Raw genomic sequence first — 25879 nt, forward strand, 5'->3', positions numbered from 1 at the left:
AGTAATAGCCAGAAGGTTTACATATTGAGGAGCCATAACTTGCCACAACTGAGGACCCAGGAAGTCATGTCACACCAAACACTGATAATAGAAATGTAATCTAACAAGTCCTATTTAGGTTCATACAACTATACAAAATGAGTGTTTTTGAATTACAAAGTTGAAATACAACCACTGTTTTGTTTATTTAGTTCTATAATATGTAAAAGGTTTTGCAGGACTCATTCCGCATCATTTGATTCTTGAAAGACTGTCACACAAATGGAAAATTAAATTATATGTTAGAATATAAAACACAATATTGATTTAATTCAATATAGACCACTTAGCAGAATAGCAATAATGCTGTAAATACAGTTATAATATCATACGGTGCTTATTGCACTTGTCATAAAATAGGCTAATGCATCTAAAGGAAGTTCAGAAAACATATCACATCCATCGCATACAACTGTGTTAAAAAAATGCATCATATGACAGACAATTATGATAGATTGCCCCACATCATTTCCCGAATTTCACTTCCAGATATCATAATTGTAGAAAAGTGGATCCCAATGCAGCGTGGAGTAAGGCAGGGGTGTGTACTCACACCCACGCTTTTTTCACTTTATATAAAAGGTGTGGTTTCCTTTTTAGGCGAGTGCATAAACGACTCCCCTAAGCTAGCTGGTTGCGGCACCCCAGCCCTCCTATTTGCAGATGACAGACCTCTTCTTTCCTGTACTCCATCTGGGCTCCAAAATCTTCTGAAAACTTTTCAGGAGTTTTGTCTCATCCGTGGGCTGGAGGTATTTCCTTAGGGCTTGTATGTGCACCGCATGTGCACACATGCTTATTTCAGGGGTGCAACAGGATGACACCCATGCACCCTTGAAATTGCATTCGCAATTTGCGAGTACCTAATGGGTACTCACAAATTGCAAATGTCTTCCCATTCATTCCTAGGGGCCTCTAGGCCCGTAGGAATGAATGGGAAGTTATTTCTTAATTGTGATTCCCAATTTGCAAATTGCAATTAAGGAATGCCAAGGAATCGCAAAATATTTGCGAATTTTTTATTACATTCCGATTGGCGAACCTCAAATGGCAATTCTCAAAAAATCGTTATTTGAGAATCGCAAAAATGGTATTTGATACATATTCCCCAATGTGTTTAATCTGTACAAATCTTACAGAGGGAACTTTCAGCTGAATGGGGAATCCCACCAGGTAGTACTACCTAGGGATCAGTATTGATAAGAACAGGTCATGGAAAGCTCAGATGGAAAGGAGCGAGGTGGGTCTCTTACACTCTGCCATCACTAAGAAGTACGGGGAAACTACTCCCAGGTCCGCATCCCCATCTATTGAAGTTTATAGGGCACAGGCAGCTGCTTCATATGGTGCAGAAGGTTGAGCGCCTTATAATATTAAAGGCCTGATCTCTAAGGAAAACAATGTTTGAGATCTCTATTTAGCCTCCTGCAGAGTACATCCAGTGGGTGACCTAGCAGTGCTAAAACTGCTTCTCTATTGGGTGAGGCTGTGGTCAACCCCATGCTTTTCCATTACAGGCTAGATTTTGAGGACATCTTGTACCACCTCCTCCCCTGGCTTAAACATGCCAAATTCCATCTCAGTGAACTTTTCGAGTATTCCATCATCAATGAGGGCAGATACAAAGAGTAGAGTTACCGTGGCTTTCTGGGATGAGAGAATCAATAACCATCACCAAAACGCGAGTTCTGGGAGGTTGGTAGAAGCTTTCTTGGTCTGTAAAGTTGCATCTGCCAGGGAAGCATACATGGACCAGATTCAACGACCAATGGCGCGCACATTGTACATTTATTTCAGACTAGGAACACTTCATGTAAATAATTTCGCACATGAATGATTTTTTTTTTCCAAACTGTATTACTTGTAAATACCCCACTGAAGATGTTGAACATGTCCTCTTTTCTTACTCTGCTTATGCCAGATCTAGGCAGAGATGAATCACACTGCTGTGTACTCTCTAGTGTGTGAGGGAATACCTGGTGGTTTACTATATTTTAAGATGGGACACTAGCCAGGCAGTGGTATATGGTGTTAGAGGATACCTCTACACAGTGTGGATACAAAGGAAAAAGCACGGGGGTGATGTTTAATTTGGTTATATACTTGCTTTTATCATTGATTAGTACTGTTACATCCTATGATACCACTGGGTCGATGTGTTTCGGGTGTTGCAGCACTGTGCTTTTATAGGAATTGTGTTAACTGCTATATTTATTTCTTTTAGACTAAGCCCCTTTTTTATGAGCAATTACCTGTTCAGTAGTGATGGACTGTGTTTGGGAACACATCATTTCTATGGTTTAATTGATTTTTCCTGTTTCTAAAAATGGTTTTATGATTTTAACTATTTTAACAAATCAAATATGGGTCCTGGGGTCCTAATCCCATAGGACTCAAGCAACGCCCAATGCCCTGATGTACTTTGACCTAAACCAGTCTGGGCTGTCTGTGTTCCCATTCAGAGGGGGCCTATTCTGGTAGTTTGGGCTGAACTGTTTCCATTGGAGCAGGACCAAATCTGATTTACATATTACTGTTTCCTGTCTGAGGTAGAATGGTGAGAAAAGGAACGATATAGTGAGATGCGCTCCTTATTAATTACCAGTGGCTGAGATTAAGTCAAGCATTCCACCTATTGCTCTATTTGCTTTCTTCGGTTTGAGGCCCTATTTGACACGAGTATTACCAGATGTGGGACTCATGCACCAAATAGGCTGAAACTGTCTGGGGGATGCTTGTTTTCCCTTTAAGGAGGATCTGGCATGGCAGTTTGGGCTGAACTGCTAGCCCCAACATCTTTGGTTTCCAGAATGGTAGCCCCTGGACATAGGTCAGGGACCCATTCCTAAGCAGTCAGTTAAGAACCTTGGCATTGAATTGGATTAGACACAAATAATGTAAAATCCTTGCGACTATTTTAAATAGAAAGTTCTAAGAAAAGATATTGTGTGGTGAAAAAATACTGAAAAGCCACAGACTATAACGCACAGACCTAGCTGTAGGAAATTCCCTTTTTAGGACTAAATCCCTCCCTCACCAAAGGTGACATGCTTCATCATATGGGATTCTCCTCTCAAAGGAAAAACCTAGTTCCTTTGAGGGCTACAACCCCTCTCTCTGAGAGGGAGGAGCTCAGGGTTGTTTTAGGTATCTATTCTATCAGGATATTCTAAATCCACATTTGATGAAAAAATAGTGTGAGCGAGGACACAGTGCAAAGAAAATGTATACTGTGAGGAGAGTGAAAATAAAACTAGATAGCGAGCACAAAATGTATAATTTACTCAGGTGCACTCACTGCCAGGACAAAATCAGTGCACCAGTGGTATGAATTTAAACCACATTTGTAAATTGTGGAAGGTGGTGGTTAATCATTATCAATGAAGGGGCATGTTGTATCCACTAGTGGTCATTTTTTCAACACGATGTGCTTGCTGAGGAAAGCTTTTCCTTTTCATCCTTTTTCTACCAGAAAACTTTAGTCAAGGCACTTTAGTCCAGGCACTGATTATCAGTAGATTGGACTATAGAAATGCACTATTTGCATCAGTAAATAAGACTCTGATGTCCAAAATTCAAGTTGTCCAAAACACAGCAGCTGGGCTTGTTTGTCATCTTCCTTCTTGCTCTGCATCTGCACCTCTACTGAGAGCCTTACATTGGATGCCACTAAGAAAAAGAGTATATTTCAAACTCTGCTGCCTTACGCACAAATCCTTAATGGGAAAAGGCCCCTGTTATGTACTTCAGAAATGTAATCATTACTATCCAGTCAGGAACTTGAGATCTAAGGATAGACCCATACTTATCATCCCCCATGTTTGTCTGGTAAGGTGTAAAGGAAGGTAATTTTCTTACCTTGCCCCGTCCTATTGGAATAGTCTGCCATATCATATCCATTCCTGCACAGATCATGTCAAATTTTGGAAACTTCTTAAGACAGTTCTATTTTAAATTGACTTACCTGTGTTTGAGCAAAGCACCAAGATACACCTGTGGTTGTGATTTGTGTGCTCTATTAAATTAAAGTAACATATCATAACTATTCCCATTGGAGCAACTATTTAAAAATATGGTTAGCAATTATTTGCAAGCCAAAATGTTACAGTCCAGACTAACTATGTAAATGTGATAATGCCTATTGCAATCAATACACAGAATCATCATCAGGAAAGGGAGCAGAAATTATAGAGGTAACACCCCAGTCACTTCAAGAATAATTTGTCTGGATGACTGGAATATGCATAGGATACGTCAGCACAATCTCAAAGGTGGCTGAAGGTTTACTGGTGATGTCCACAAGAACTGATGTTCTGATAAGACAAAAACAAGCCCTCTTTACACTGCACTAACCTCACAAATGGATGTATGGATCAGAGTTGAATGAATTATAGTAATTTCCGTTGAATGGAACGACTTACTCTTTCGAGTCTTTGCTACCATTAGAAGGCCTTGGCTACGTTTGGACTGCAGTTAACCAAACCAGTGTTTTCAATTAGGCAGCATTCTATCTTTTCTTGAAATGCAACCAAATTTCCCCTCTTAGTAACTCTTTAATGTTAGAATCATCTTTTGAACACGCTAAACACAGCACCACTCACTCTTTGCAGCTCCTTGTTGTAATATTTGTAAATGTTTGACTACAATACACAATATTTCTAAAGCAAACATTACTGTGGGGCTTGGGATTGTACTGCTTGTATGAGGAATGAATATTATTAACATCCTGTGTGACCCAAACTAGTCATTTGTTTGTGAGCTGTAATTTTACTATAATTTATTTTTTAATGAATCCAAAACAATTGTTCCCTCCAAATGCCTTACCGTTCCAGAGTCACTGTGTTAGTGTACACTTTCACAGGGGAGGATTCTGAAGAGTCATAAAACAGCAGTTTCACATTGGTTGTCAGGGTGGGCAGGAACTTGAGGCTCCTCACCCGCCTTCGGAAGCATGAATACACTCCCTAACCACACCCAGCCAACCCTCTACCCCCCAGGGCCGGAGGTGGACTGGGGAACTTAAATCAGCCTTGGTAAAAATTCTACAACTAGCCCCACTCCCTTTTTCTTATTTAAATTCTCTCTTTTTCTATCTTTCTATTTTCTCTCTTCTTCCTCTATGATCACTTTCTCCCTACTTCCCCTCCCCCTCCCTTCCTTTCTTTCTCTTGAAGCTTCACAGGGCCTACTACGATTAACATCTAGAAGCTAGGGAAGGTGGCAGGAGCTCCAGAAGCGGCCCTGGGCCTCCTGGAGCTCCAACCAGCGGGAAAATGCCACGTGGAATAAAAGGGCTGTTCAGTCCAGCAACCCCCCAGCTCAGTAGGAGGGTTTTGTGCTCCAGTGTGCAGAGGGAGACTGCCCAGCCTGGATTTGACATGTGGTTGCAACCTTCTGAATGGTCTATAACCCCAGTTACCTTTGGGGGGCCTTGTCAACAGGTGCTTGTCATCTAACAAGAGAAAATGTGATTGCTCAGTAGGTGTTTCCTGCTAGTCTTGCGGTAAGCTTATTTATTTATTTACATTTTATTTAGTTCACAAGAAAATCAAGTAAAGGGCCATTTGATTGCGTAGACCCCAGAGAAGCATCCTCAGGTGCACCTTGATGGAAGAAGCGTCACATCTCCTGCAGTATCAAGTACTGGTGCTAGATGGAGTTTGCAGGAGACCCCTGCATAAGCCCAAACCAGCTACTGTTGTTAAGCCCATGGTCTTGCACTGTCAAATATTGACCGTAGAAAGTGTATTTTGTAACTAATTTGTGTTCTTCCTTTGCAGACCGTCAACCTCCTCTTGCACAGCCAGCGGCGTTACGTGTTTGAGTATGACCACTCTGACTTCTTGAGTTCTGTAACTATGCCCAACATGATGCGTCATAGCATGCTAACCATGTTGTCTGTGGGCTATTATCGAAACATATACAACCCACCAGACAGCAGCGCTTCATTCATCCAGGATTTCAGCGGAGATGGGCGGCTGCTGCAGACGATCTACCTTGGGACAGGACGCCGGGTCCTGTATAAATATACCAAACTGTACCGCCTCTCGGAAATCCTCTATGACACAACCCAAGTCACATTCACCTACGAAGAGTCATCCGGCATTATTAAAACAATACATTTAATGTATGATGGATTTACTTGCACAATCAGATACAGACAAACAGGTTTGTATTGAACTACAAGTCATTAAACATGCAAATATGTCATTATCAGCATGATGCAATATGTATTAAATATTAGGTTTCCCCCCGAAAGTACTGTTTCTAAACACGAATATGCACAACCATTTATAACATGCTAATCTTAATATAGCACCGGGCAAGGAATGAGACGATTACTGAGCCAATGAGGAGGTTTAGAATTCTGGAGTTAGCTACTGTTGTTTACTGCATCAAAATATTCCATAAAAGTCTTAAGCAGGGAAATAAAGCCGGTGGAGAATTTACCTCATATTACTACTTGTAAGTTGTGTAGTAGATAACAGGATCTTGGTCCACATGCTACCAGACATTTCATGAAAACTTTTAAATGGCTGTGCCCCACATTATGCACTCATACTTTAGTCCCAGAAAAATTAGGGCAATAAATAGTTGTTAATGACCAACAGGAGAAGAAAATAATGCTTAGATCCTAATTTAAAATTTGGTGGAATCGGGAATCCACCCAAAAGTGGTGGATGTCCTGTTCTTTCTTTTTAGAGCAGTGGTTCTTAACCTTGTGACTTCTGAGGACCCCCACTTAATCATTACTGGAATCGCATGACCCCCACGGGGACTCTGGCATAATAATTTTTGAAGATTTTAACAGCAAAACAACACACACAAAAAACAGAAATAAAAATTCATCAAACAAATACATATATATTTATTACTTGGTTAATATTATTTAATTTTCTAAGCAGTCGCTGACTTCCTTAGTAGGCTTTGCAGAACCCCAGCGGTCCCTGTACCGCAGAATAAGAACCACTGATTTAGAGTGTATTCTTGTCTGTGTACTCGACAGGCAGGACACCCTCTGCTTTTGGCGGAAGTATCACATCCACCACATTTAATGAACTAATAATAATTATCCGTCTTATAAAGCCCATAGCTACTTCTTGCGCAGTGCCCCAGCGCTAGGATACTGACCTTGGAGACAAATTGTGCCCTTACAGCTTTATAAGTCTAGCCAGATCCAAAGAGCGAGGGGCATATTATCAAGAACGGCGCTAAAAATTATCAGCGGTTTAGCTGATATGCCCTTGAGAATTCCAATTGAAGTCCATGTTCTGGTGTGAACATGGGCTTCAATTGGAATTCTCCAGGGCATATTATCAAGCCCATTATCGCCGCCTTAGCTGCAGTTTTCCGCCACTAAACCAGCGATAATTTTGACACGGTTCCTTGATAATATGCCTCCAGGTTTTTAATTCTTTCCTGAAAAAAGTTTCAGAAGGAGCTGAATGGATTTCAGCAGGGAGCGAGTTCCAGACTTTTTGTGCAAGGTGAGTGAAAGCACTGCCTCTAATTCTGGCTTTTTAAATGTTGGAATGACAGTCTGTTTTGCTTCGGCCAATCTTAAGTTCCTAGTCGTAATAACAGGAGTGATCATCGGGCCCGATTCACAGAACTAACTTAAGACAAAATCCTAAACTTACTACCATTTTGATATTCACAGAAGGCACTTACTTATTTTGGTATTCACAGAATGCACTTACTCATTTCGGTATTCACGGAAGTTAGGAGTCCTAACTTTAGGACTCCTAAATGCCTTCTGTTTGGTAGTTTCTAAGAACAAAAGTGGACTGGAATTGCATTATGATGTAGCGTTCTAAAGAGGTGTCTGTAGCTATTTTCTAATTTAAAGGAAGGTTGGGGATGAAATTCCAGATCCTGTGTGCATAGATTGTGCATAGGCCTATTGCCTTGTTTTTTATTTTGCACTTCATCTTTAGCCTGAAGGCATGGCTGCCATCATTTTCATAAGTGGTGGTTTTGAGAAAAGTGAAAATGTTGACAAGGGGTTTGAAGGATGACTGTTGTGCAGTGTAGAGCAGAGGAGTGAGTGTCAAAGGAGAGCCATGTTGGTGTTGTCAATGTGCTATCAGATCTTCTGTATTATTTCACTGAAGACATGATTGATGACATTGAACTTGTCCATGGAGTGTGGGATAGGAGTGCTAGGGAAGCGGTTAATGCCGTACTTGATTATTTTGAAGAGTGTTTGGCTTCTATTAGCAGCTCCATTGATGGAGTAGGTATAGAACTTGACTTTTGCTGATGTGGTGAGTTTCCTCAGTATTACAAGAAGGAACTTCAGTATTGTAAGGTCACTTACGGCTTTGTTTCTCTTCCATTTTCTTCTCTACCTGCAGATGGAGTGTTTTGTCAGTTAGTTCCTTAAGAACAGGAGTGGTGAAGAGTTTAGCTTGGGCTTGGTTGTTTTAATTGGAGCATGGGTGTTAACTTGCTTTTCCATAAATGCATTGAAGTCATTTAGATGGGTGCATTGAAGTCATTTAGAAGGGTGTTGATGTCAGTGATGGACCTGCCAGGGAGAGTTCAAGATGTATTCTGTCTATGGAGAAGTGTTTGAAGAATTTGAAGGTTTTGTTGCTCTCTTTGTAGTTCTCAAAGATGTGTTGGTTGGACACTCAACAGGGTGATGGGGATGGCAAGGTAGTCAATCCAATATAGGGGTATCGGAAGCTTGCATTGGATGGTTGGTGATGCTGAGAAGCAGCCGCAGCCGGTGGTGGGAGTACCTGCGGGTGGTGACATGGGGAGTGGGAGGGGCAGGGTGGGGGGTAGTAATGTATCGATTACGGAGTTTAACAGGTAAGTAAAAATATAAATAAATAAATAAAATTTTGCATTTGGTGATGCAGTGCACACAACGAAATTTGTTTTATTTCTTTATTAATATGTTTATTTACCTGTTAAACTCTGTAATCCATACATTACTAACCCCCACCCTGCCCCTTCCCCTAACCACGTCACTGCCCAGCAGGTACTCCCACCACTGGCCGCGGCTGCTGAGAAGACCACATACAGAATGTTGCATTTGTAGTGTGTTTATTCAGTGACATATAGTAACACTTTGACTGTGTTAGTAAGTGAGTTTATTGCATGGGTTGTCCAAGGTTGAAGTTGCCGATGTTGGAGGTTGGCGGTTGGATAGATAGGGTGGTAAGGATGTGTGAACATTTGCCAATGGAGCCTAGTTCTGTTCAGGGGGCCTGTAGATGAGGGAGAAGGTGGTATATTGTGTTGTAAGGAAAAGACACTGGCATGTGAGGAACTCCATGGAGTTGAATGCCACTTGCTTACCTGTGGGTCAGGACTAGGAGGACTTGCGACTTCTTCCCCTCTTATGAACATGGCCTGCACGTTGAATGCTGTAGCCTTAGGGATCAAGGGCATCTAGGAGGATCAATGATGTGGTAGTGGCCATTTTTATATGATAAAGAGTGCACTGAGGTTCTGACGACAGCTGAGATGTCTGTAGCATTAGGTACTGCAGAATGAGCATTGACGAACATAAGATAGAGCTTGTGTTTCATAGCTTTGAGAGTATGTTTTGATTAATGGGATATATATGAACATGGGTCTAGGTGCTATGAGGATGTTTTCTGACTGTTTATGGGGTCTATGCCTGGGTGTAATTGCAGGGATGGGTATTTCTGGGATGCTAGGTGAGATCTTATGTGTAGGGTGAAGTTGACCTTACTAGTCCTTACAGGTCCACATAAGAGATGCCCCTGTTTGTGTCTGACCTTTTGCTGGGGAAGTCCAGATTCTAAGATACTCTGAAGAATGGATTAAATTAGGTTGAGGTTAAGGAGGCATGTCGCTTTCTGTAGAAATGGCTAATGGGAAATGAAGTGATGAAATGAAACTTTTTTTTGAACACACTAAAAAAACCTTGCAATATATATTCAAGTAAATATTATATTTCATTGTTTCCTACTGCTATACATGAGGTGCTTTTAAAAATAGTAATATCCCCTATTCTGTTGTTGGCAAGCTATCTATGGTTAAGTCTAGCAACATAGTCAAGAAAGTTTGCTTTTCATAAGAAACAGCCTTAAAATTGTTTTGTCATTTATTCATGATGATCAGATTTATGAATGTGTTACTTGCTTTTAACAGGTCCTCTCGTTGGTCGCCAGATCTTCAGATTTAGTGAAGAAGGCCTTGTAACTGCAAGGTTTGACTACAGTTATAACAATTTCCGCGTCACCAGCATGCAGGCCATGATAAATGAAACCCCACTTCCCATTGACCTGTATCGATACGTTGATGTGTCTGGAAGGACAGAACAGTTTGGAAAATTTAGTGTGATAAACTTTGACTTAAATCAAGTAATAACAACTACAATGATGAAGCACACTAAAATCTTCAATTCCAATGGACAGGTTATTGAAGTACAGTATGAAATCTTGAAAGCCATTGCCTACTGGATGACTATTCAATATGATGCCATGGGCCGAATGATAATATGTGACATACGAGTGGGTGTTGAGGCCAATATAACACGTTACTTTTATGAATATGATGCTGATGGCCAGCTGCAAGCAGTTTCTGTGAATGATAAACCTCAATGGCGATATAGCTACGACCTGAATGGAAACATCAACCTACTCAGCCATGGAAATAGTGCCCGATTGACTCCTCTGAGATATGATTTTGCAGATCGCATCACTAGACTTGGCGAAATTCAGTATAAGATGGATGAGGATGGATTTCTAAGGCAAAGAGGCAATGACATTTTTGAGTATAACTCAAATGGGCTTCTTAACAGAGCCTACAACAACATTTTGGGTTGGACTGTACAGTACCGTTATGATGGCCTTGGACGGCGAGTTTCAAGCAAGTCAAATCAAGGACTAAACTTGCAATTCTTTTATGCTGATCTTGCTAACCCAATTCGTGTTACTCATTTGTTCAATCACACAAGCTCAGAAATAACATCATTGTATTATGATCTTCAAGGACACCTTATTGCCATGGAACTGAGCAATTTAGAAGAATATTATGTTGCTTGTGACAATACAGGAACACCACTGGCTGTGTTTAGTAGTCGGGGCCAAGTGATTAAAGAAATTCTCTACACACCTTATGGAGATATCTATCAGGACACAAACCCAGATTTTCAGGTCATCATAGGCTTTTTTGGAGGACTGTATGATTCATTAACTAAATTGGTTCATCTAGGTCAGAGGGATTATGATGTTGTTGCTGGGCGGTGGGCAACACCAAATCATCACATATGGGACAAACTGAACTCCAATCCCAAACCTTTTAATATCTACTCATTTGAAAACAACTATCCAGTTGGCAGAATCCAAGATGTGTCTCAGTACACTACAGGTAAAATTATGTAGTTTAAACAATAATTTGTGAAAATGTCACCTGTGTTGATTTGTATAACATATATATCTTTAGTGCACTCCTGTGGTATGCCTATCTCCAGTATTGGAGCTTGTGTATTTATAAAATGTGCTATATAATTGAAAATGTAACTTCCCTCTGTCCTACATTTTGTACAGCAGACATTATGAGGAGGCCTTTAATCTATCCTACGTCTCAAAACATAATATTAAATTACTCTTAATCTATACTCAGATGAATGTAAATGTGTGGTGAGGGTAAGACTTTTCCTTTCCACTGTTCATCTCTTGTGGAATTGAACGGAGTGTAGATCACCTAATCTCATAGCTGTTTCTGAGCCCTTCCGGTTAGTGCAGTGCTTGGGCTGTGGTTGAAGTCCAAATAAACATGGATTAATAAAGAACTGTTTTCACACTGTGCATGGTGCTCCAGTCTGGTTATAGTTGTAGACCTGTAATCAGAAGGTATTCCAATGACTTAACTCTGTGGTATGCAATGTTTCTAATTCAGAAGGAGAAATGCTTGGGCTTGCTATTCAGGATCAACATATATGAGCTGAAGGTTCTGCACAGACCTCATAATCTAGTACTTAACACAATAACTTATATTGCCAAGTGTGCTCTCAGGAGAGCTTGGGGGGTAATAAAATACAGATATGTGAAGGCTAAGAAGAAATAAAAATATAAACATATATTAATGTGGTAATCTTGTAAAAACACATATATATCTCAAATTCCTAAATAGTTAGCCAACTAAACTCCTGGGGTAGTATTACTCAGGCAGTTTCTTTTGCAACCTTCAAGTGGAGGATCCGCATGATGGAGTTGGCTACATTCTGACCTAGGCCCTGATTGTAAGGTTGGAGGTCCACAATGGTGGTGCGGCAACCACCGCACTGGAGGTCCGACCGCCCTATGAAGAGTTTGGCGGTTAGATCGACATTTGATCGCCGCAACCGCCAGGGATCTGTGATCCCTCGGGGGTGGCGAGGCAGTTTGAGGCCGCAATATGCTGATGGTACAGCTGCAACACCTCCAAACATTTTTTACGAGTTTCCTCACCTCCACAGTTATCATGGCATTGAACCTGCCATGAAAAGGGTGGTGGTGAGGAACCTAAGGAGGCCTGACAGGTCCCCCTGTTGCCTCTGGGCCAGGGGATGCTTGCAGGGGTGCACATGGTGTGTCGCCCTGTCTGCATGCACCCCCAGTTCCTGCATAGCATGGACTACACAGTCCATGCCATGCAAGAACATGGTTTGGCCATTGCTTTGCCTTTTTATCAGGCACCGCAGTGAGACCGCCTGACATACCACAGATGGACTCTTAATCTGGCAGGTGGTGTGCAGACTAGTTTGGCGGTGTGGTGGACCACTCCCACACTGCCAAAGTTGTAATTAGGCCCTTAGTCTGTGTGGAAAAAACATTGAACAGGCTAGCTGTCTTTCCTCCTCTTGTGGCATCAACTACAGATGCAAGTTATCAAGCCAATTAGTAAAAGAATATTTAGATGTAAAATCTGCATTCATACTTAGTTTCAGATTCAACAAAAAAATAAACCATATATCTACCGCCTCAATAGGTAACACTTACGATTGTGCTGTCAAAGCAAGTGTGGGAGAAGATTAATGACTGAACATATTCAATAGTTCGATAGTGCACCTGAAAGATAGTGTGGCTTCTAAATGAATTGTAACCTAGAAAGTGCTGACAAACTCGTGCACATGATTGTTACAGGTCCAGAAACCCTTCTTGCAGGTAGTTTCTTTCTTTTAGCTAGAAATACTGAACCAAACATTTCTTACCTGTAGAACATGGGTTTTCCTGTGTAGGGCGTTGTACCACATTACACAGGTCAGTTAAAGTCAATACAGGAAGAACCAATCCAACAAGACCCACAGCACTAATCAGCACCCAGGATTTAAAGAAGATTTCTGAAATACTCCAGATACCTAAACAGGAAGCCAGGTAATGATCGCTCATGTTAATGAAATCATGACAGCAATCTGCATTTGTTTACCCAATAAAATGGCCACTACTATGGCCGGAGTATGTTCTGCTTTGAAGAACATTGAAATAAAAAGGATACCACATCTAAAGTGGCAATAAAAGTAATTAATAAACCCTTGCTTCCTTCTTCCCTGCTTCCTACTGTTAGACCCAGGATCCCTGGTTGGCTGAGATAGGTACCTTAGGCCAAGTAGGGACCCGCGTTCCAACGTCAGGGAAAGGAAGGTCACCTTCTTAGATAGCCCCGCTCACCCCCTCGGTAGCTTGGCACGAGCAGCCAGGCTTATCTTCAAGGCATATGTGCAAAGTATTTGCAACCACACTCACAATAATCCAATGATGTCAGCACAAATAGACAACAGACGAGTTTTATAAAAACAAGTATAAACTTTATGTAAAAATATATATGATAAGATTTCACAATATAAATCCAACATATGAGGTTCTTAGGCCAGCCAGCCCTTGTAAGTTCTGGCGATATTAATGAGCACTTCTAAACATTCTCCTGTACTCCTAAAATCATGTCATACAGTTCGTAATGCTAGAATCAGCCACTTTTGCAATGTAAAAATATTATAATACATAACGCAGCAATCAGACACTCTGCAATGAAAAGAATGCAATGCGTAACGCAAGAATCAGGCACTTTGCAAGGTAAAATAATGCAATGCGTAATACAACCACCAGATATCTTGTTATGTAAAAATAAGGCAATGCGTAATACACTAATCAGGTAATTCGTTATACAGGAATAATGCAATGTGCAATCGCTAATCAGGTAATTTGTTATGCAGAAACAATTTAATGCGTCTTACGACATTCAGGTAAATTGTTTTACAGATAAAATGCCATGCGTCATACACTAATCAGGTATTTTGTTATGCAGGAATAATACAATGCGTAATACTCTAATCAGGCACTACGTTATGCAGAAATGATGCAATGTGTAATACGACAGTCAGGTACTCCGTTCTGCAGAAATTGAATAATGTGTAATACACTCAGACCCCGATCACTGGGCCTTTGACGGTCTCTCCACCTTGCAGTCAGACTCTCACAGTTGCCCCCAACTTGGTACAATGTAATCAAAAAGTGCAGCTTCGCACTGCGGCCCCTGTACTGCCACTCCGTTGGCAATACGGGCCGCGATATGAGCTGAAGCAGAGGCTTGCGCTGCCAACACTAGAGAGAGGCCTAGAGAGTCTCCCTCTGAGTCAGCGCCCCACCCCAGGAGTGGATACACATTACCTGGGGGGCACAAGCCCACTCTTCTCTCCTTGTCCAGAGGCTGGGCCTCCAAAGCAGCTTTGTAAATTGGCAATGGCGGCTCGGGCTGACAACTCAGCTCCTCCGGGATTGCCGGTCCAAGCCGATCAGTTACGAAGATCACAGTCTGCCACAAAGCACACGCACACAGCATCGCTGAGTCTTCCTAATGCTTTGGGTGCACGATCACTGGGCACTCCACACACGGGTCTCAGGCTGCACGAAGATCACGCGCAAAGCGTCGCTGAGACTCACTTTACTCCAGTGCACACGATAACAAGGCAAATCCTCAAGAAGGTCTCACAGTGCACAACGCACACACACACAGCGTTGAAGAGACTCACTTGGATTATGGTGCCCACGATCACTGGACATTCGTCACAAAGGAGTTCAGGCTGCACAAAGCACACGCACACTGCGTTGCTTATCCTTGCTTGGACTCCAGGTGCCTACGATCGAAGGGCATGCCTTACGAGGGTCTCAGGCTGCAACAAGCATGCACAAACAGTGCCACTGAGACTCTCATGGAAACTTTTATGTTCCTGTCTTTCAGGGAGCCAGCTCACCTCAGGCCCTTGGGGATAAGTTACTTCAGGACACAGCACACATCAAAGTCCTTCAAACAGGGGGACACAGCACACAGCACATAGCAAAGCCCCTTTAGCCTTTCCTTGGTTAAAACAGCAAACTGCAGGCCAGCCCCAGAACACGCAAGGGTCAGTCCTATCCTTCAGTCTCTTCAATTGATTTTTCCTTGGCAAAGGTCCTCTTGACCACAAAGTAGCTCCAGTCTTGTTCACACTTGATCAAGCCCTTCTCCAAAGTTCAGGGGCTTCAGCACTCATAGTTATACCCCTCAATGGTTTTGAAGTTTTTGTGTTTCAGGGGGGACTGGCCCCTGTTCAAACCAGTTCTGGGTGCCTCTCTGCCAGTGACACAGTTCTTCCTTTGATTAGTGGGGGTCTGCATTCTCAATCACTCAGCAGGAGATGGGAGATTTGCTTTATGGCAGCAACCCAGGCCTCTTCACCTCTAGGGGCTTCTCCTCCCCCTACACTCCAGATGCAGGTCAGCCTGTTGCTGTCTCACCTCCTCCCCTGGGTCAAGACATTCCCCAGAACCTATTGCTTTCCAATCCAACAAGTCAATCCACAGCCAAGCAGAGACACACAGAAATGTCAGAGCAAAAAACTCAGCCACTTCTAAAAGAGTGGCTTCTGAACACACAATGCAAAAACCACCTATATCAAAAAAGATGTGTTATTACACTGTGTGTTATTACAATGTGAGTTCAGGCATACCGAACTTCACCTTTCCATCTTAAGCCTTTGCGAAGACAGGATGGAAAACATATAAAACAGCCTTCCTATTCTGTCCTATGGGCAAGATGGATAAATAAACAAGAGAGGGGACCCTGGCAATGACTAGGGAAAAACCCACCAGTGGAAAAGGTAAAAACATCAATTCGTGGTCAGACATTGAGCAAGACAGGAACCATACCGCATTCATAAGGAATAAATTAAACATGAAAAGAAATGTCCAGAAAAAGTGACTCCCAATCACAACTTCCATGCTGTTATACCTTATATCTCCAAAACAAGCAAACAGGTATCCTATGTGGCGAGGTTCTACTGATTCCACCTAGATAAACATGGATACTGACCTCAGTAATCTGAGGTCAATTTCAGTAAAATTACTGCATTCAATGATGTTTTTACCGATATCCAAAAATTCTTCGCATTTTTTTCGCCCACAGATATGCTTCATCAGCCCTGATGCCTACATTTTGCCCTTGTCTCAACATTTTGATGACATTATCTTGGGTCACCTATTCTGCATGTAACGTAACATTTGCGCCCTGATGAAGGAAGCTATTTAAAAATCGCTTTTGGTATTTTCCGAAACGCGAGTCGGCGCTTTTCCTGTTTGTTTGCTTCAGTGATTCATTGTTCTACCTAATGTTTTGTGTATTGTTTTATGTTTCTGAATGTCATTTTGGACCTTATGTCCATTGTGTTTTTATGTGATTATTTCTTAGCTGTTCATGTGAACTTTTAAATACACACTGTGGGACATTGATATTTACGGGCTGCCTTTTCTTCCTCAGATGTTCTATGAAACGTTATGGAGTTATTGAATAAGAATAGGTTTTTGTGATGTTTTGTTGATGTACGCAATGAATTGTGATTTTCATCTTTTTTTAAGAAACTTTATTTTTTAAAAAAGAAAATGCTATATTGAAAAATAAAATGAAAAAGTAATTTTTGAAATGCTAGTGAGCAGTTCTGTTGGTGTTATTTCTTAAATTGTGGAACTTTTGTCCTTTTTCATATTTATTGGGGACACCCTTCTTACGTTGTTTACTATGGGCAAGATGGCCCAACAGTGAAAAACGAAATGGAGACTATTTCACTATCACGACACCTTAGTACATGTCCTACCTTTCACATGTGTTACACCCTGACCAGGGAGTACCCTAGACCTATCATAGGGGTGTCTTATGTGCATAGAAAGGGAAGGGTAAGGTCTGGCAATTGAGTGCACTTGACAGAACAACATGGCAGTTTAACAAACTGCGCGCAGGCCCTGCAATGGCAGGCCTGAGTTCCCTTTTTAAGGCTACTTGTGTGGGTGGCACAAATAGTGCTGCAGGTCCACTAGTATCATTTGCATTACCAGCCCTGGCACACACATAGTGCACTTTACTAGGGACTTTATTAGTAAGGCAAACATACCAATCATGGACAATCAATTACCATTCCACTTTATACAGGGAGCACTTGCACTTTGACACTGATCAGCAGTGGCAAAGTGTCCAAAGTTGGCAACACCATGCCAGGAAAAATGTCTAAGGGAAAGCAAAAAGTTTAGGGACTTTAGCTAAAAAGGGCCAAGTCCTACACCTACGATATCGGTTTTTCTAGTCCTAAGAAGAAGGGAAAATTTCCTGTAGAGCAGAGAAGCATTATCAGTCCACTTCCGGTTGTTTCAAAGAGATTTTTACATCTTATCTTCTCTTTTGTTAAGTATATCTTCCTAACACGTTCGCAGCTTATGTGGGAGTTGCCAGGAAGGACCATGGGTGAATCTGAGTCCTGTGTAAGAAATGTGTGTTCAAAATCAAAATATTTGCACAAATATCTTGCAGTCCATTGAAATTCAGTGATTCAAAATCGTCCAAAGCGTACTGTGCATTTCTCTTATTAACAAGACCCCCCAAAACCTTCACAAATAAAACAAATATTGAAGTGACCTGAACCAGCAATAGATGCAGTTTGGAAACTTTTATGTTGAGAGGATCAGATAGCCGGGAGGTGGGAAACCAAGAGGGTACCCTCCATTTTATTTTATTCTTATTTCAGCCACGAAAGACCATAAAAGATACAATACTTAAAAGATACCACACAAATATCCCCAAAAATATAAAATGAAATATAATATAAAATGAGAATATTTAAAACACTGCAAATAATCCACATCTCTAGGTTCTCCACAATTCCCTAAAAATTATATTCCTGGCAGCAAATATGTAGCATGAGACAGGCTACTTCATGAAATTATCAAGGACCCTCTGTAAAGTTTGTGGAACTCCTGGGACAGGGTAATACTACAATGCGGAAAAATTCCTAGGCAGTTACTGGAATTCAATTTACATTAATCATAACATAGCTAGATAAATGGGGGATAACCCAAGTTCAGTGAGGACACATTTTTAAAACATCAAAGTTCTTTTATTGAATTTTTTTTTCTAAAAATGAGCACATAATAAAAAACACATAATACATGTATTCAACCCCAATGATGTATGAGACATTTGATATAATGTAATCACCATGAGTAACGATAGGTGAGTGGTTATTCACAAAAAGATAAATAAATCATACTAAGACATATACATGTGTAATGACAACATATATAAAAAACTGATAGAATAGCATCAAACTGATATGGTGTGGCTGGGTGATGAAAGTTCGCAACGCGCATTTCGGCACAAGGTGTGCCTTCATCAGGAGGGCCGCAAAAAGTATGTCCTATTGGAAAGATATATATACACAGGACTATTACTCATCAATACATTCTATCAATGATATATATACATGTAATTCTGCACTGAGCCATAATTTATTAGTGAGTAAAAAGTGGTTTACTCAAAGTTGCCAAACAAAAATGTGAATCAGAAAAGGTACTGAATGTGACAAATAGTATATACCATCACCAAAAGCGATCATATTACATCCAAGTGAAATGAGGATCATGTCACCTGGAATGCCTTTAAAGTACCATAGAAAGGGAAAGATCACCTGTGCTATACAGTAGGTTCAGGAAAGGAATAATCACAAACTTACAGGAATAAACTAGATTTATTAATAGCAAATCTGTTTTAGACGATAAGTCCAACCTTGCAGGGATGTCAGTGGGAAATTCAACACTAGACTGAAAAAGGAAGAAAAGGTTTATTTAGATAAACAGAAATTGAGCTGAAATGGAGACCTCTAACTAGGAATACAATGGATATCTGATATCAAGGAATGGGAATTAATGTAGTCATATTGTCAAAACCTAACCAGGGAGTAATAATTAATCTAGTCATGTGGTCACAACATAGCCGAAGATCTATTGATATATGCAGATAATTAGTGAATAAAAACAACATTCCGTAATAGGGAGAGGATGACTATCCGGAGGCGTAGATGTAAATAACTGAATAGATAATCAGGGTGTGGGTACCTGGCAAATCTTACTGGAGACGTAAGTCGGAATAAATGCAGACTCCCAGGAAAAGCTATGTGCAAAGAAGCTGCGGAATAGTCCTGCCTCCGCAAAATGAAATAAATATAAGTGAAAGGATGAAGAAGGTGAACTACTTCAAGGGTTAATAAAAGAGACGATGGATCGTTACCTCCAGGTGACAAGAGATGTCGTCTGATTCAAATTAAGAAGACTTCATACACTAGGTGGAAAATCTCTGTTTGCTAACGGACTGATGGTCACTGTAGGTACTGGAAAAGGAATCATACATAAATAGCCCAAGTGAGTGACCGTATCAGGTGTATATTATTGAGATGCCGAAAGGTTTAAAATAACTTCTATATTTACGGTAAATCTCATCCAAGAGCGGCAGGCGATTCTTTACCTACCTCGGGATAGAGGACAGTGGCTTGCCGACCCCGTTAATTATGGCTATGTGTTTCAGCAAAAGGCACTGGGGAGGGATAAAGAAGAACAGAAAACAAGACGGGGAGTGAGGTGCAGTCTAAATCTCGTAATGCATACTCTTGTTTTGAATAAAAGGAGGTGCCGACCCCAGTCCACGGTGCGCACGTAAATGCTTACCTAAGAATGGGAAGGCAAGTGCGGCTCCAGTCATATATTCAAGATAGTGAAACAACAAGGGAGTGCTTGAGGGGAGAGATGGCGATCGAGAGCTTGATGAACTAGTTCTGCAGAGGATAAAGTAGAAAAGGCACCAATGAATCTTGAGGTGGACGGGGAAACATACGGGAGGTGCAGCAGCTATCTCACTAATTATGTGGCAAAGATTCTGTTACCTGTCGCTACTCGCGAAGAGCATAACTCCGGGTCACCATTTCTGAAAGTAAACTGGCCTCGCCGGTCGGCGTTTTTGAGCCAGCCCCTCTGGGTCACGTGAGGTGTAGGTGGCAGTCTACAGACGCAGAAAGCGGACTGTGAAGGTCTGTCTATCTATGCATACCGAAGTTCGGCATTTGCAAGTGCCTTTGGTGATAAGGTGTAATGGGCGGCAGTCTACTGACATTGAAAGCGGACTGTGAAGGTCTGTCTATCTATGTATACCAAGGTCCAGCATTTGCGAGTGCCTTTGATGGTGTAATAAAGGGAACAGAAGGTTTTATTCAAAAGGGACGGTGCACAAAAAATTTAAATAAAGTTCAATTGGTCTCCAGAAGTCTTCGGAAATACTTTATTGTTCGGAATTTCTTTTTTTTAAACAGCACTTCAGCATCAGCCAACGCGTTTCGTGCTGATGGTACTTCGTCAGGGCTGAAACATGTAAAATTAAAAAGTACACTGAGAATATATACAGGTACCACACAAAATTGATATACAAGCACATACATTCATAGTCTAAAAAGTGATAAAGCAATGCTGGATTTCAGGAAAGGATTGCTATGACCAAATCACGTAAAAACAATTCACATAGATATATACATAAATAACTACATCATCGAGAAAATGTGCATATGTAACACACAATACCCCTTCACGTGTGTTACAAACCTCTATAATAATCTGAGAGGCAGTAAAAAAGGGAAAGCGGTAAGAAAAGATCAAGTGGAAAAAGTAGAGAATGGGAGGGAATGGAAAAAGGTCAAGTAGAAAAAGGTCAAGTAGAGAAATGGAAGAGAGAAAAAACCCATAAAAGTATTATACCAAATAATATTTTGTGAAAAGGAACCAAAAGGAACAGGAAATCGGAACAAATAGTAAGACATAATGTAAACAGATGTAGCCTGGGGTCTCACCTTATATATAGTATTGTGTGATCTATAAATATACGGAGTCGTTGGTCTAGGGAGGTCACAATAATCCAAGATACAAATAATCTAAGTGGAAAGAGGAATAGATCATATATATTTCTGTCTCTATAAGCTTTCAAACAGAGCAGGTTCAAGTTTCTCAGTATCGTATACACTACAGACAAAAGACGCTGTCTCACCTTCACCCGATCTTGAAATAGAGAGCGGGTGATTAAACGCCAGAGAATTCTTGATAAGACAAGGGAAAATCCTCTCTATCAAAAATCTTGAGTCAAAACCAAGTGTTAGATCTGAAAAGTCACAAGAGTAAAGGGCATATCAGTCTGTCCAAATGTAAAGATTATCAAAAGTAAGTCAGCAAAAGAAACCCCCCTTCTTATTTCCACAAAATGGGTGGGCAAGAAAAAACATTTATGGGTCTCACCATTACAAGTGATATATGAGGAGTCGGAAATACCACTCAAAATCTCATATGTTCCATAGACCTCAAATCAATGCCTATAAGAGATTAATATGGGAACAAAATTAGATGATCATGAATATATACAACCTTTGAATATATGACCAAATTAGTAAACCCAGAGCGGACAAGGATATTATTAAAAACCCATATACCTTCCGTAATTACTTGTATGGGGCTGTGTCCCAGTCCGTACTGTTCAATAGGTATCCTGAGAACAATAAAAGACGAGATCTAACAATTGAAATATAACAATTAACAGAAGGTATAAGGGTTATGTCTAGCCCAATGGACGGCACAAACCTTAGAGTGTGGTTGGAAATAGATATAATGCAACAAGATAGGCAAAATGAGCTGGGGAGATGGCAAGGATCTGCAACATGCCGCCTCTGGATTTAAGGTCGTTCAGTTTAATGAGCAGGAAAATAGACTAGCGTGATCACCCTATAAGTATAATATGTGAAGATATGTATGTACACAATATTAGGTACGAAACACTATGCCTATATAGGGAATTATTCAAGAGTTAAATAAAATGGCATGACCCAGGCTACTACATTAGAATTTCAGACGTAAAATGAATTCAAATGAGTAGTAAAGTGCAAAATAGAATTGTAGCATTACAACCGTTGACAGAAATTAGGAAGAATATTATATAGCAATATCGCTTTCTGGCAATAAAACTGTCTAGCGTGGGATGGCACAACTTGTTTTCACTCAACAAACTCTAGTGATAACTAAGTAATGTAGTGCAGTATAAACTTTTGGCAAAACACATAAATTGAAAGAATATTGCATCACAGCACCCTCTGCAACATCCCTACAGGAGCACGACTAAGCACGACTAAGCTCTTAACCCATCTGCTGTGCCAACCTGCAGCCCAGCAGCAATGAGCGATCAGCCCAATTTAGGAATCTTGCGAGTGTAAATACAATGGGTTCAGAGGTGTCACATTTTAATAAATGTTACACTCCCCAGCACTGCCTTACACCTAAGGTGTGGTAAAGAGGCAGAATCCACCTGAATCTTGGTGTGTTGCATTTCTTACAAAATAATAGGAAGTGCACAGATTCTGACGTTTTAGAACAGAATGGACATATACGATTCTGATCCTCTTCATTAGACCATCTTAAGGTGAAGACCCTAAGTGACAATGTTCCCACCCGGAAACGAATATACAGCGATTGAGACTATCCAGGAATGACTCAAAGGACGGAGAGAGTTTGTGGCTTAAGAATTTGTCCGTCAGGCCCTCTGGCATCACCTCGCACTACATCTTTTACAGAACCTTCTCCCAGTAAATATCTTTACCATCTTTGACCATGTTGGTCCTCAAGTTACTCAGGTCATCCCATACACCCCACCCCCAAGCTTAGGCTCGCTGCATAAAGTTTTTATATCTTTAATTCCTGGGGTAGTGCAGCACTTATCTAATAACAACAGCTCCTGTAATACAGCTCTGTATGGGGATATCCCATTGACAGTCCATATTCCTAACCAGTGGGTCAAGGTTTTTAAGTGAGCAAATTGATTGGCCTTCTTTATGCTTCAATCCCATCTCAAGGGTATAAGTGGGGTGCTGGTAGGGCCACCCAGAAGTGATCATATGATTTTATTTTCTGCTGCAATTGAATGCAAAGTGTTGCCTAGCCACCCACAGCCGCAGCTCTATATACTTTTAGTGCTGGCAACACAGCCCTGACAGTCGAAGCTTTATATCTCCTAACGATAGCAGCTGCTATGTGTGTTAGTAAGAAATTACTTTTAGCTAGCAGGAGATCCCAGGAAAGATTACCATTGAGCCCCACCCTCAAGTAATCAAAGCTCCTGTCCGGGTCAATCCAGGAGCACTCCACAACCATCTTCTTTCCAAATGTGCAATGGACACTGATAGCCATTATTGCGATTTGCTTACGTTAATCTACGATCCCTGCTAAACCCCGCAAATTGGTTCAGCAGTTCCTGGAACCCCATAGGTGTGAGAGATAGCAGCAGGGCGCCGTATGCAAATAACAGAACTATGAGGTGTACACCTGCCATCTTGGGGCAGTCATGCTGGCATTTGTTTAGGACTCCAACTACGCCATTCATAAATAAGGAAAACAGGGTAGGAGCCAGGACACATCCTTGTCTCACCCCCCAAATGGACCCTGCTTTTATTTAATTTTACCCAATGGAACTTCCAACAGCCCCTTAACTCTGACACTCTCTCTCACTCACTCGCTTTTTCAGTCTCTCCTATTTTTCTCTATTTGTCACACTCAGTCTCCTTTTTTCTCCCACTCTTGCTCTCTGCCTCCGACCTCTTCACCTCCCATTTCAAAGAGACTATACTAGCATAATGCAGAACATTTGGTTTCCTGAAGTCAATGCTTGAACATAAGGCTTAGACAATAAAGCAGAATCCTTCTTTCTGCCCCTACATATACCTATCCCCTTCATTTCTTTGTTTCTCTCTCTCGCCCTCTGTATTTCTTATCATTTCCATGTGTTAAAGAAATTACCTATAGATCCATGCGATTAATTTGGTCAATTAGCTAACCCTCTAACGACTTATACGTTGAAAAAAGTTATGAAAATATTTGAGTTTGACTCCAACAAGTAATCTACCCTTTCAATATTTAAGCCAGCAAAGATTGATTACATCAAAGTAACATTGTACCCATATTACCTAAAGTAAGAACTGTGCGTACAGTAGTAAGTTAATTTGGGTCCCTTCTGCAGTTTTTGGTCTACTGAGGTCTTAAACACCTTAGATATTAGTAAATGGTTATTTGTCAGTGGAACCTTAAAGGAATGTATTGTTTTGGCTGGAAATGTGTCAGCATCCCATAGTAATTATAGAACACATCATAACACAATACCATAACATTGCACAAAGCTAAATAACATTCAAACAAAACACATGGCACAGAGTAGAAAAGCAGTCTAATCCGAACACAACGACTACCATACAACAGAAGAATACCACAATTCTATAAGGCAGCACAAAAACAGAACAGTATAAATAACTGAAGATCAGATCGCCAGCACAATATGCACAAATATTCTTTGTCACACATTACCCCGCAACAAATATGGTCTCTTGATATGCACAAACTACTGAATTACTTTCAACCAAGGATAAGAAATAGCATCAATCAAAATGCTTTGTGATCTCCCCCCATGTCAGGCAATTATCAACAAATTTCATAATCTTGCCCATCCAAGAAATTGGCCACTGCAATCTAGAAACAACACGTGAGATACAAAAAATACTAAACCCTTAATTGCAGAAAAACACATTGAAATGAATCCTTGTATATTACATAAAGTGTGTGCTGTGATGCATCGCCCTTTCACAGTTTCACCATTCAATCATGTATGGGCTGTGATTTGTAGCTGTATTTGTTTATACTTCCTTTTTTATCATGTGTGGCTGATGGGTTGGATATGTGGGCACACGGTGTAATTGTGTTCTGCCCTGTTATAATTACATTTGCTATTCTATTAGCAGTGCACTGTACTCCCTATATTGGTTCTGGTTTAGTTTGATTAATGGTGGAACTTATTAGGATTGTGTACTGGTGGACCTTACAAGGTGAGACACGTGTGGGCCTGCTGTTCTTTAATGACTGGTTGGATTGGTGACTGTGTTGATGCTACTTTGTTATTTTCTGGGGGATTGTTCATGTGTAATTCTTGTTGACTTTTCTGTTTGTATGTCTGTCACATTTACACAGGTCTGATTGTTCCCTTAGGTAGTTCAGCAAGTTTAATATTCGTGAGTGTTCATGTTCTGTATAAGAGGTTTTCTCAGTTAGTCACTCAAAAACAGTAAAACCATTTAAGTTTGGTCAGAAAAATTGTGAATTCAAAGCAAATTATAATATAAATTGTCCCATTATGGAAATTCAGATAATAGTTTTTGTTGTCTTTGTACAATTGCGTAAACTCAGGGTGCCTGTTTTTTTTTGTGGACTCCAGTTTCCAGAAGGGATCATTTTTCACAGATTTCACTTGATGGCTCATTTCTTGCAAAGTGCAAACAATGGAGGGAACATCAGCTTTATATTTTTTCATTAAAGCAATTGAAAACAACTACCATAAAATCCATTAAAAACACAACTTCCACACACTGAAGGCATTGGCACTTCAAAACACTTTATCTTACTTGCAGCTCCATCTTTCCCATGACTTTAACAAAAATATATGACTTTGTAATATTTGA

At 40.7% G+C, this 25879-nt stretch overlaps 1 protein-coding gene across 1 annotated transcript in view; it reads left to right on the forward strand.

Moving 5' to 3' along the window:
- TENM1 (teneurin transmembrane protein 1) overlaps positions 1 to 25879 on the forward strand; it is a 1327579-nt gene that overhangs the window by 1279668 nt on the left and 22032 nt on the right. The window contains exons 29-30 of the mRNA XM_086918499.1: positions 5820 to 6207; positions 10174 to 11394. Of these exons, the coding sequence (XP_086774625.1) occupies positions 5820 to 6207; positions 10174 to 11394 (1609 nt within the window). The remainder of the gene's footprint in view (positions 1 to 5819; positions 6208 to 10173; positions 11395 to 25879) is intronic.

Source organism: Lissotriton vulgaris, chromosome 4_1, assembly GCF_964263255.1.
Source record: "Lissotriton vulgaris chromosome 4_1, aLisVul1.2, whole genome shotgun sequence".
In the NCBI taxonomy this organism is placed as follows: Eukaryota; Metazoa; Chordata; class Amphibia; order Caudata; family Salamandridae; genus Lissotriton; species Lissotriton vulgaris.